The 12,117-nt window shown below is 38.6% G+C and overlaps 1 protein-coding gene across 1 annotated transcript in view; it reads right to left on the bottom strand.

Annotated features, from left to right (window-relative positions):
• Window positions 1-2,536: 2,536 nt before the first annotated feature.
• The window catches only part of Vps4b (vacuolar protein sorting 4 homolog B), a 28,375-nt gene continuing 18,794 nt past the window's right edge, over window positions 2,537-12,117 (bottom strand). Inside the window, exons 6-11 of the mRNA XM_051203891.1 lie at window positions 11,362-11,518; window positions 10,889-11,037; window positions 9,896-9,977; window positions 7,232-7,451; window positions 5,146-5,286; window positions 2,537-3,979 (exon numbers count right to left, since the gene is read on the bottom strand). Of these exons, the coding sequence (XP_051059848.1) occupies window positions 3,878-3,979; window positions 5,146-5,286; window positions 7,232-7,451; window positions 9,896-9,977; window positions 10,889-11,037; window positions 11,362-11,518 (851 nt within the window). The 3' untranslated portion in view covers window positions 2,537-3,877. The remainder of the gene's footprint in view (window positions 3,980-5,145; window positions 5,287-7,231; window positions 7,452-9,895; window positions 9,978-10,888; window positions 11,038-11,361; window positions 11,519-12,117) is intronic.

Raw genomic sequence — 12,117 nt, 5'->3', positions numbered from 1 at the left:
TGAGCAATTAACCAGTTTCCTATTAAATGCTATTGTTAGCCACAATCCTATTTTCTTTCTTCTTGGCTGATTTCCCCCTGTGCAACAGCCCTGTCTGGGAACACTCTCCATAGACCAGATTGACATTGAACTCAGAGATATGCCTGCTTCTGCCTCCTGAGTGTTGAGATTAAAGGTGTGTGCTGCCACCAAAAGGATTTATATTCAATGCCTTGTCCAGCTCTGTTTAAGATGTTCAAACTGAAGGATTTGAATGGCTATAGACATGGATGAAGGAAAACAGAGTTCTCAAATTGGAGGCCAGAACCCTGCTTCTGACCAGGAAGGCAGTTTGGATGGACAGAACGTGTCTAAAGAATATTTGTCCCATAACTAACTTTGTGATTCTGTGTTTTTCTGTCTTAAAAAAAAAAAAAAAAGATTTGTCATATCCCAGAATTTGAGACTAATTCCTATCACCAATCATTAACCTGTCATTCTTACTGATTTTTATTTGAGATTAAGAATATTTAAAGATATATAGAAACATACATTCATATCCCATGGCATTTGTATCAGTAGACATAAGTACTGTTAGCTCCTCCCTCCATTGCCCCATTATACAAGTAATATTTTTATTTAAGCTAAGTATGCTGCGTGCCAGAGTTATTAGACATGGTGTATGATCTACATTTTATATTTTATACAAACTGCAAAACATACATTCTAACATATTTGTCTACTTTTGAGATTCACATCTTTTTACACAGTACTTATAAAACAAAATCTTCTGCATCAAGCAACATTCATTATAAGCTGCACTTGGTAGCTTGTGCCCACAGTTCCAGCACCTGGGAGATGAAATGGGAGGGTCACTTGAGATCAGGTTATGAAATGAGATCTCGTCTCAAACAAGAGCCCCATTCCTTCCAAGTCTTAATCCAACCGAAAGAAACGAGTGGCAATGCTCAGCCCCTGGTGCACCTATGTTTTGAACACACAGCAGCAGTGGCAAAGGGTGCTTTGCAGGGTAAGCTGCATTCACCATAGCCTCAGTAGTCAATAGTCAGCTGGCATACAGGCAGTGTCTGTGACTTCTCAGACAGGGACAAAAGCACTTCTAATCATGTGGTGTGCAGCTCTTAAAGACGAGCTGACACAGGGGTCGTATTTGCTTGGAAAATGGCTGCTGCAAACTGTGTTAAGGGCAAGAGCCTGAAGCAGAGCAGGTACACACAAGCTCCTCTGCTTTCCTTCCGAGACAACACAGGAAGGACTGGCAAGCAAGCTCAGTGCACACTGGGGTCTTCCAGGCAATCTCTCTCGGCAGTGGAGGCAGAGAACTGACTTCACAAAGGCATTCAGATGTCCACACATGCTCCACATATCATGAAACACAGATAGGCAAATATGAAAATGAAACAAATCCTACCAGTCCACAAGTGTAAAGAGATTAGTTTCCACAAATAAAATTTAACCCCTAAAAATAGATCAGGGGATGGAGCAATAAATCCAAGTCACAGCAACACAGAGATCTTTAGAGACATCAAAAAAAAAAAAAAAAAAATTGTGAGGGGCTGAGCATACTATACTGCCTTTTAGCACTTGGGAAACAGAAGAAGGCAGATCTCTGTGAGTTCGAGACCAGCATGGTTTACATAGTGAATTTCAAGTCGACCAGGGATACATATTAAGACCCTGTCTGTAAAAAAATAAATAAACTGCAATTAAAATATCCACTTACCATCACAATTCTTACACACCATTTGGTGATATATATGACTCATTTACATAGTTCTTTGAACTCTGGATTCACAAAAAAAAAATTCTTGCTTTCATGTGTATTAAAATAAAATTACACTAATTCGTATTACTCTTGAGACTGACCTCAACAGTTTACAAATGATTCATTCACAAACTACATGTATTAATTTGAGTAATAACAGCCACTAAATGTTCATATATTTGAATGCTTACTCATCAGGGTAAGCACTACTTGAGAAGGATTAGGTGTGGCCTTGCTGGAGGAGGTGTGGTCTTGCTGGAGATGTATCACTGTGAGTGGGTGCTGATGTTTTCAAAAGTCCAAGCCAGGCCCAGTGGCTATCTGTTTTCCTTCTGCCTACTGATCCTGATGCAGAACTCTCAGCTACTTCTCCATCACCACATAGACCAGCATGCAGCCAGGCTCCCTACCATGACAATGGCCTAAACTTCTGAAACTGTAAGCAAGTCCAATGACATGTTTTCCTTTGTAAGTGTTGCCCTGGTCATAGTGTCTCTTCAAAGCCAAAGAACACTAAAACACTATCCAAACCAATTCATTTAGAAAGAATTCAGTGTTGTTCTACCAAAATAAATTGGCAGCTCTCATACACAGCAGCTGATAATTTTATTTTATTTTTTTAAAGATAATGTCTTGCTATGGAGCCCAGGCGGTGCATGTCTACCCCTGATTCTTTCATATATACTCATTAATAATTTAAATTATTTCTTAGCACCCAATTTATTCTCGTAACCAATTTAGACAAATAAAGAATACACAAGATAGCCAAAATTAGGTTATAGCAATTTACTTCACATAATAACAGTGTATTTCAGGCCTATGATTTTCATTGAATATCAACAAAAATAATCTGTACAGAAAACCTAAAGGCAATCATATAGCATAGCATGTAAAATGTGCAAATATACTTTAAAAATGTAATTATTGTGTACGTAGCACTTGCAAGGTAGAACTGCATAGCAATTCTAGTTAACCTAGTAATTGTTTGCATGTAGTAAATGCAAATGTCCAAGGCACAACTCAGAGTTGGTACACTCTGTGTGTGTGTGACACACACCCTCAGATCTTTTATTTGAAGACATTAAAATAACGTGATGTTATATTTAATGAGACATCGGTTTATCGCTAAAGCTTCATGAAATACCACATTGATAATGCTTGTGTGTCTAGGACAAACTGCTCCCTGAACTTAAAAGTGAAAAATAAGATTCTCGCTATCCTATATTTAAAAAATTATATATAATATATATATATATATATATGTATGTACATACACACCCACATCATACAGTGGAAACATCCTAAAGTCCAAAGGGAAGCCATTTTCTTATTATTAAAGGTTCCCATTACAGTATTTCTTAACAATTTTTAAAAAGGAATACTTCTTTGCCAGCTCTTTTGGTCAACCTTGGCTATAAAAAGAAACTGAAGTAGACAACTTTCTTCTTCAAGGTGAAGATGATGACTTAGAAAGCCTCTTGCACAGTGGAAGGTGTTGTGTGGTTATAAAAGCCTGCTGCCTTTTGAGAATCACTTTAATCTACACAGGAAGAATCAACCCACGGCAAAGTCACCAGGAGCACTGGGTGTGGCACAAACCCCAAATTCATCACCATGTTATGCGTTTTACTGCTCATCCCTGAGAGTGAAGATTCTATCATTTTTAATAAAGCAATAGCTTTACACTGGTAAGAATGCTTAAAGATTTCTTTTTTTAAGATATTTATATATCATTAGCTTTAGCCCTATTTCAATTTCCTAAATACAAAAAAAAAAAAAAAGAAAGAAAGAAGGAGGCCGTTGCTCTTTGAAAGTGTGCTCATGGTAATCCCGAGAGCTGCACATGGAGCCAAGCTTGAGGCTCTCCTCACTGTTTCAATTCCCTGCTGTTTTTCATGCTCACTTCCTTACAACTTCACAATTTTTGTTAATTGGAGAATTTAACAGGTAGTGTAGGAAAAGTACAACACGAACTTAATGGAACACTGAAGTGAGATGTATGTTGTCCTGTGTAAGAGTTTTACTGGAAATAATCTGAATGTCACCCAAGAAAGGCAAGATACCTACAAAAGAGAAGAGATGCAGAGTAAACATGTTCTTGCTGTCTTTGCACTAGCCTTCCTGGCCAAAATCCTCTGTAAACTTCTTTAACTTCAACAAGTCATGGTCATTGACGGTTGGCTTGGTGCTGGACAGTGACCGCAGCATATCCCACTGTCAGAGAAAAGAGAGCATGAACAATGGACTTACAACAGTAAACACTTTCATTAGTTATTAGTTACCAATTTACAGTCACAAGGAAAGGCGCAGCACCATGAGCTCCTGACGGCAGACCCTTGCTCCTGCTCCTCTGTGCACCTCTGGGTGCTCATTACCTATTGCAAGGACTCTCCTAGCAGCCCAGGTCATCACCCCCTGGCCATGATCTTCTTCCTGCCTAACTCTTTCCCTTCAAAAAGAGGTCTGCTTTCCACTAAATGTAACTCTGAAGGAAAATGGTAATTTCTCAAGAAATTAATAATTTCTTACAATCTCTGTGGAAATTTGTAACTGAAGCAGCAAATTCTGAAAGTCTATTAGCTCTTCAATAATAGAAAATCTTCTGCATTCTTTTAATCCTTCCCACGAAAACTGCACTTTGTAGTGTAACAGCACTGCATTCCCTCTGAAATGTACTTACCGAATCATACTCCTTTTTCACTACAAAAACACATTTATATGCATCACTCAGTTTTGCTTAAATGAAAACAATGGCACAAAGCAATGAGAATTTTTTTTAAGTTAAAACTAATAACGAAACTGAAGATATGCTAACATCAGAAAGTCATTAAAAATAAATGGTTCCTGTAAAATTGCATAGCAACTGAAATAAGGAAGCACTCTAAATTATTGTGAATACTTAAAAAAAATAATTTAATCTATCAAGGACAAGAGGGATTTCTGAATAAGATAAGCAGCAATGAGACCCACGCATACACAGACATCTATGTCTGGTGTCTGTGCAACCGAAAGATGTAAAACAAAACCAATACTATTTATGAACAGTACCATACAAGAGTTGGTATTTCTGGTTATTTTTAAACACAGGAGATTCAGGGGCAAAACTCACATTTTATTTAAGTTCTAACAATATTTTATGCAATATATGTGAGAATTTTGTGGATGACTTAAAGCCAGAAAATTTGCTTTCAAAATAGCCTTCCTAATTAACACAAGTCTCACAACTTAAGATAATTATTTTTACATCTAAGCACAATTACTATTTATAATTCTTCAAGTATTAAATATATAAGCCTAATCATAAAATTCTCTAGCTGATGTTACATAAATGAATGCTTGCTATTTGACAAATTAGTGTATAAAGACTGAATGTGTCCCACCATGGAAACAACTGGCTCCAAGAGTTTATCTCCAGGGACATCCATCCATGTCATTTCCATAGCACCAGGGTCCCCTGGAGAGCAGGGTGTCAGCAGGTCATTTACAATGCAGTTAGGATCAGCTCTTGAGGGTCCACAAACCTGTAATCACAGTAACTTCAATTTATCTGAGTAAATGAAATAAGAATTAAGAGTTTTGTTATTATCAGGAAAGTTAAAAAAAATACATTAATTTTTATGTTGTATTAAAATGTTTACTCCAGGAAAAATAGCAATATGGAAAAGAGGTTATCATTAGGTTGATTTAAAGTTTGTCTTGGTGCATTGCTATATACAATAATTTACGTGACTATTGGGATAGAAAGGAAAAACACACTGTAGGAGAAGTGGTTACTTCTGGCTAAATCTTCTCTTATTCTCCTGATGCTTATTAAATGGTAGTCACCTTACTGACCAAACACATTACAGAATTCTCCAAAGTTGTTTTTTTCCATGGCTGAAAAACTTGTGACATTTAGTATTTAGTTTTAAATTAGTCATTATCTGTCTCTTTCAACAAAGACTTTAAAAACAAACAAAAAAACCTAAAACCTGCATGTGTGGCGATTTCAAGGAGAATGTCCCCCAGTCTCATGTATTTGAATGTGTGGTTCCATATGATAGGCAGCTTAGGATGATTAGGTGTGGCCTTTAATAGAGGTGTGTCATTGGGGGTGGGCTTTGAGGTCTCAAGCCCATGACAAGCCCAGTTGGTGTCTCTCTGCCTCCAATTTGCAGATAAAATGTGAGCTCTCAGCTACTGCTCCAGCACCATGCCTGCCTGCCTGCCGCCACGGTCCCTGCCATGGACTCAGCCTCTGAAACTGTAAGAAAGACCTCAGTTAGAGTCTATGTTATAATCTGCTTTGGTCTTGGACACGTTGTCTGATCACAGCAATAGAAAATGACTAAGACAACATGTAAGGGCTATACTGGGTAGTATTTTGTCAGACACAAGTTAGAATCATTTAAAAAGAAGGAAACTCAATTGAGAAAAAGACTTTTATTTCTCAAACTGGCCTGCAGGAAAGTCTATGACTTGTGTGGGAGGACCCAGTCTACTGTAGATGATGGGATCACCTCTGGGCAGACGGCCTTGGTGTAAGGAAGGAGTGACAGGAAGCAGCACTCCTTCATGGCCTGGGCATCAGTTTCTGTCTCCAGGTTCCTGCTCTGGCTTATTTTCACCATGGACTATAAATCAGAACCATAAGAAATAAACCCTTCCCTCCCCAGACTGCTTTTTCACACTAACAGAAAGCAAACCAAGACAAAAATAAAGTACTTAATAATTTCTGTCATTTCATGAAACACAGCATAGTTAAAATGAGGTTTTAGCAATTTCTTAAAAAAGAACCTTTGTAACAAAACTGCATACAAATATTTAGATGGTAAAATATTTGCATCAAACTGGGATTGCTGTCAAGTTTATTCCATGACGAACTTTATCTAAGGGTTGGTGCAGATATAAAGTATACCTTTTCAGCTTGCTGTGAACATACTCATACTTAATTTACTTGACTTTATGTCTATCTTTCTTTACCAACTGTATGAGATCAGGAAGTTTTATCTGTTTATATCCTGGCATGGTACAAAAATACTAGATTCTGCTCCAGATTGCTATGGTCACCCCCAAAGCACATCTTCAACCATCAGAATGACCCAGAAATGCCTCAGATCATTTAATAGAAAAACACAGTACTTTAGGACCATGAATAATCTTCACTGGAGAAATCTCTCTGTCTCTGTCTCTCTCTCCACTTTCCCTCTTTTCTTTTTCTGGTCTTTTGAGACTGGGTTTCTCTGTGTAGCTCTGGTTGTCCTGGATATTGCTTCCAACTGCCTTTGCTTCCCAAGATCTGGGATTAAAGGCATGCACCTCCATGCCCATCAAGGAATTATTTTCAATGCAACAGAAATATATTTATTATAGAAACTTACTATCATGTAACATTGAAGCCATTCCAACTACTTTGAGAAACAAGCCAGGGACAGTCCTGAATCTTCATTTCAAAAGCATGTGACAGGGCAGATTAAAGCTGCTTACCTTTTTGAAATGAGTAGCTGACTGAACTTTTCTAACAGGCTGCATTAGTGCATCCCGTACAATGATACTGATATCTGCTCCTGAATAGCCATCCGTCTTCCTCCCAAGTTCTTGAAAGTCTGTTTCTGTGAGGCTGTTCTGAGTGCTGCCCAAGTGCAGTTTAAACATGGCTGCACGGGCATGTGCTTCAGGCAAAGGAATATAAATACGTTTCTCAAATCTTAAAAGAAATTATACAAGTGGTATTAAATACACATGCTTAATTTCTATGTAAAATTCGCATATTTAGAAAAGCCATACACATTTAGTTAGGTATTCTCAATTGTACCAGGTTAGGGTGAACAGCACCAAAGTTAAACATCCATATATTAAAGTGCATGTACATAAACACAGATACCTGCCTACCTCAAGAAAATACTAGCTATGATGTACCAAAAACTAAAATTAGAAGCAAAATAGGAAACAATTTTTGCCTGGTTTAATCTTTCACATGCAACTTTTGGATCAGTTTTGGCTGTCTGCATCTGGAATTCATGTCATAAAGGCAGGTCTCACAAGCTCTGCACCCTGAACTAGTGATAAACAGAGTAATGATTCACAGTATAAATTAAGGATTACCATAATTCTTTAAGTTAAAAATAGCAAAACTACTTAAAATCCAACAGAGTAAACATTATACAAAATGTTCTCTTCACTCTCGAGTTCATTCTGAACAATCCTGTACTATACAGCATACATAGTTTATTAATAATTTTACTTGTGGTGGTGGCTTGAAAGATATGGCCCCCAAGGGACTGGCATTGTTAGGAGGTGTGGCCTTGTTGGAGGACGTGTGTTACTGTGGAGGCAGGCTTTGAGGTCTCATATGTTCAAGATGCCGCCCAGCGTTACAGGTCACATTATGTGGCCTACAGCATGAAAAGTCCCAGCTACTTCTCCAGCACCATGTCTTCCCACACACTGCATGTCCCACCATGACAGTAACGGACTGGACCTCTGAACTGTAAGCACCCTCAACAAATGTTTTCCTTACAAGAGTTGCCGTGGCCATGGTGTCTCTTCACAGCAATAGAAAGCCTAACTATGACACTTGCCTTCATAAACTTCAGGCATTTGGAAACAGGAAGCGAGGAAGGACAATTTTCTGCAGACTCACTGTGGCGTTGATATTTTAAGGTTTGTCTTCTCTTTACATAGGCTTGCTTTGGAATCAGGCCACTTTCTAAAACTGCCTGACACAGTTCCTCTGGTGGCATTGGATGCTAACCTAGCACTCTGCCAAATCAACAAATGAAGGTGACAAAGTGGCACACACTCAAGTGCTCTTTTTATCATGCAATTAAAGAATGCTATAGAGAGCTGCAGAGCTGTTAGGAGTCTACACAGGTTCTACAGCCGAAGTTTCAATTTCACTTTAAAAATGACAGACTTGTGTTGTTTTAAACAGGGTTTATATAGTCTAAACTGGTCTGGAACTTGCTACATAGCTGAAGATGACCTTGAGTCCTTGATTCTCCTGGCCTTCTCCTAAGTGCTGGGGCTACAGATGATTGCCACTTCACCCAGTAACAAACAAACCTCCTTTTAAAACTAAACATCTATCTTCCTTGCCAAGCATGGTAGCTCGTGCCTATGATCCCAGCATGTGGGAGAGGCTGAAGGAGGGTTGCTATGAGCCGAGGCTAGCATGAGCTATAGAATAAGGAGTAGTACAACAGATCATTTTGCCATGGGCACCAGTATGGTCTCCAGTGGCAGCCTATGAACCTCAACAAAGCTTCAGAAGCCAGTACAGACCACAGACCATGTGGTCTTCGGTGGTAGCATGGACCATAGACATCAACATGGCCTTCTGCTCCCTGCTCCCTCTGATTGTAAAGGGCAAGGAAGGTTCTTTTATGGAGGCACCAATGATTGCAGGATCACAGTTGAGAAAAACAGACATAGTAGGCTTCTGTGAACCCCCCCCCCCTTAAAAGTAACATTCTAGACAGGAAGCTATAGAAGAGAACTATGAAAAATTGGGATAAGGATGCTGAAATGTAGCTCTCCCCAACTGAGGGCTTCTGGCAGGCATGGAGGTAGGAAAGGGCTTGGTTTTCTTTAAGGGGCTGCTGGCCACTGAGAGTTTGACCATGCTCCAGTGACTGTATGGACAACACAAATTGGACTTGTCTTTTTTTGGGGGGCCCACAAGAATGGGGGTGACAGGCCTTCGAGAACTGGAAAGTGAGTGTGATCAGGGTGCATTACATGAAATTCCCAAATAATAAGAATATTTTGTTTGGAAAAGGAAATCACTTTGTAGAACTTTATATGAAGGGTTTTCAGAGAGACAGACTGTTTTTGTCAGTTTTGAAGTATCATTCCTTCTAAACTTAATCAAAACTAAAGTTAAGCATAGTCACTAAGCAATGTACTTTTCAAAGTGGAAAACTCTAGTATATACAGTGCTCATCTTCAATACATCCAGCAAACAAAAGCAATGGTCACTCCTTGTCCCCCAACACAAGGGGAGAAAGAGCATTAGGACTGATTAATTAAAAGGATTTAAAAATAAAAAAAAATTGAAATTATCAGAATAAATTCCTATAAAGGGAAGGGAGATTATCATTTATTGCTACACCTCTTGTTAGAAATAAGATGTTTATTCTATCATCATACCTTCGTCTAATTGCAGAATCCAGAACCCAGGGTATATTTGTAGCTCCCAGAACCAAAATGCCATCATTGTCCACACCAACTCCTGCATTAAAATAGGTAATGTTTTAAATAATAATTTGATGCTTTCTTTTTAAAAAAGTTACTGGTGTATGCTCATGACAGGTAACAATGTTTTCATATGTATATAAGGAGCATACTCCCCCAATGTCCCATCTCTCCCCTACCCATTAGCTCTTTCTGTTCCCTGAGACAGTTTCTTCTACTTTCATGACATAGATACACATAAGTTTACATTTCTCATAAAATCCAGTAACCAAAAATATGAGGAAATATGATATCTGTCTTCCTGAAAGTGACTTAGTTTGTTTAATAAGATTATACACAGTTAAATCCATTTTCTGCAAATGATAATTTCATTTTTCGCGCACGCATGCGCGCGCGCGCGCACACACACACACACATTTTTAATCTACTCTCCACTCTGTGTATGTTCCATTAAGAAAGGTAGTGTTTTATGTAAAACTGAAGTACTACATCTTCACAAAAATGTAACTAATGAAGAACCACATGCTCAAGTACCAATCATACCGTCCAAAGAAGCAAATCTCTTAGATTATAAACACATACTATTAACATTTTTCCCCCCCAAAATATCCTTTCATGCAGTTCCTGGTACATTGGTACATGAGTAGAGATATAATCTGCTTGCTAATAATATCTGTGAATCCCGTAAGATAATTACACAAATGATGCATCCATGCAGGGAATACATATCTTTAATCTCAGTGCTTGGGAGGCAGGGCCAGGTGGATTATCTATGGTGCTAGCCTGGTCTACGTCGAAGTTAAAGGCAAGCCAGGGCTACACAGTGAGATCCTGTCTTAAAACAAAAAACAAGAATGGCCATAATAGATTTTAGAGCAATTCTACTTATTCCTTTCCATTAACGGTTAAATGAGAATGAGAAGCTATCCGAAGAAGCAGTAATGCTACCTTGCATCTGAACCAGGAATTCGGTCTTAATTCTCCGTGCAGCTTCACTTTCGTTTTCACTTCTGGACCCACACAGAGAGTCAATCTCATCAATGAAGATAATGGAAGGCTTGTTCTCTCTGGCAAGCTGGAATAAGTTCTTAACCAGTCTAAAAGTAAGGATAAATACAGCTGGGACAAAAGGACCACAACAAGGACATTTACCAGTATTATAAGAACCACAAAGACAAAAGGCCTAATCATGCTGTGGGGTAGGAAACAACAAATTACAACTAGATAGATAATTCACTGTCACACACACACACATGCACGCACGCACACACACATACATACTAGCTTTTCTCCTACAAAATAAATTCCCAGTTAGGTACTGAGCTTGACAGAGAAGTGAATACCTATATTATATTTCTTCCCTGAGTATTTAGCAATGGTATGTGAACCCTCTTAATGCACAGAATGACAGTGACACTTACTTTTCACTTTCCCCCAACCACTTAGAAACAAGGTCAGAGGAAGATATAGAGAAAAATGTTGAGTTGTTTGCTTCCGTTGCAACAGCTTTGGCTAAATAGGATTTTCCTGTTCCTGGTGGCCCAAATAATAGGATTCCTCTCCACGGTGTCCTCTTCCCTACAAGTTGTATTAGAAAAATATGAGAATTTCCATACTATTCATTTCAGTTACTACAGACATTGTCCACACTGAAGAATATTGTAAAAAAGATCTTCATTAGAAAGCTGTCAGTAAGATTAAAAAGATAGTCTAAGTTATGTCTTAAGTGTATGCGACTTGCTATGTCTAGAAACATCATCAAAAGCACTGACCTCTAATAGGAAGTTCATTTACTTGCGCACGCATGTGTTGCAATGCATGATACAGGCAATAGGATCTCTGCTCCCCAGGGACAGAAAGTTCAGTTAGAGGGTACTGCTCAACACTAGACTAATGCAAGGAAAACACAGTCATGGGGCAGGGCAGCTGCAAAGCCTTGCTTCTAAGTATCTGTCACCTGTGGAGGATGACAGGATGTGACACTCACATTCTAGAGTCCTAAGGAATTCCCAATTACCAGGAAACAGGCTAGAGTGACAATCAGCAGCTTCAATGGTTGGTAATGACATGGGAGGTATCACTGTACATCCTACTTCTACTTAAAAATGAGGGGGGGAAAATCAACGTTTTCTTATGCCTTAATTTGGCTACTCAGAAATTATATTGCCTAAAATATA

Source organism: Phodopus roborovskii, unplaced genomic scaffold (assembly GCF_943737965.1).
Source record: "Phodopus roborovskii unplaced genomic scaffold, PHOROB, whole genome shotgun sequence".
Classification (NCBI taxonomy): Eukaryota; Metazoa; Chordata; class Mammalia; order Rodentia; family Cricetidae; genus Phodopus; species Phodopus roborovskii.
The sequence above is the reverse complement of the archived record's forward strand: the minus strand, read 5'-3'. Positions and strand labels throughout refer to the sequence as shown.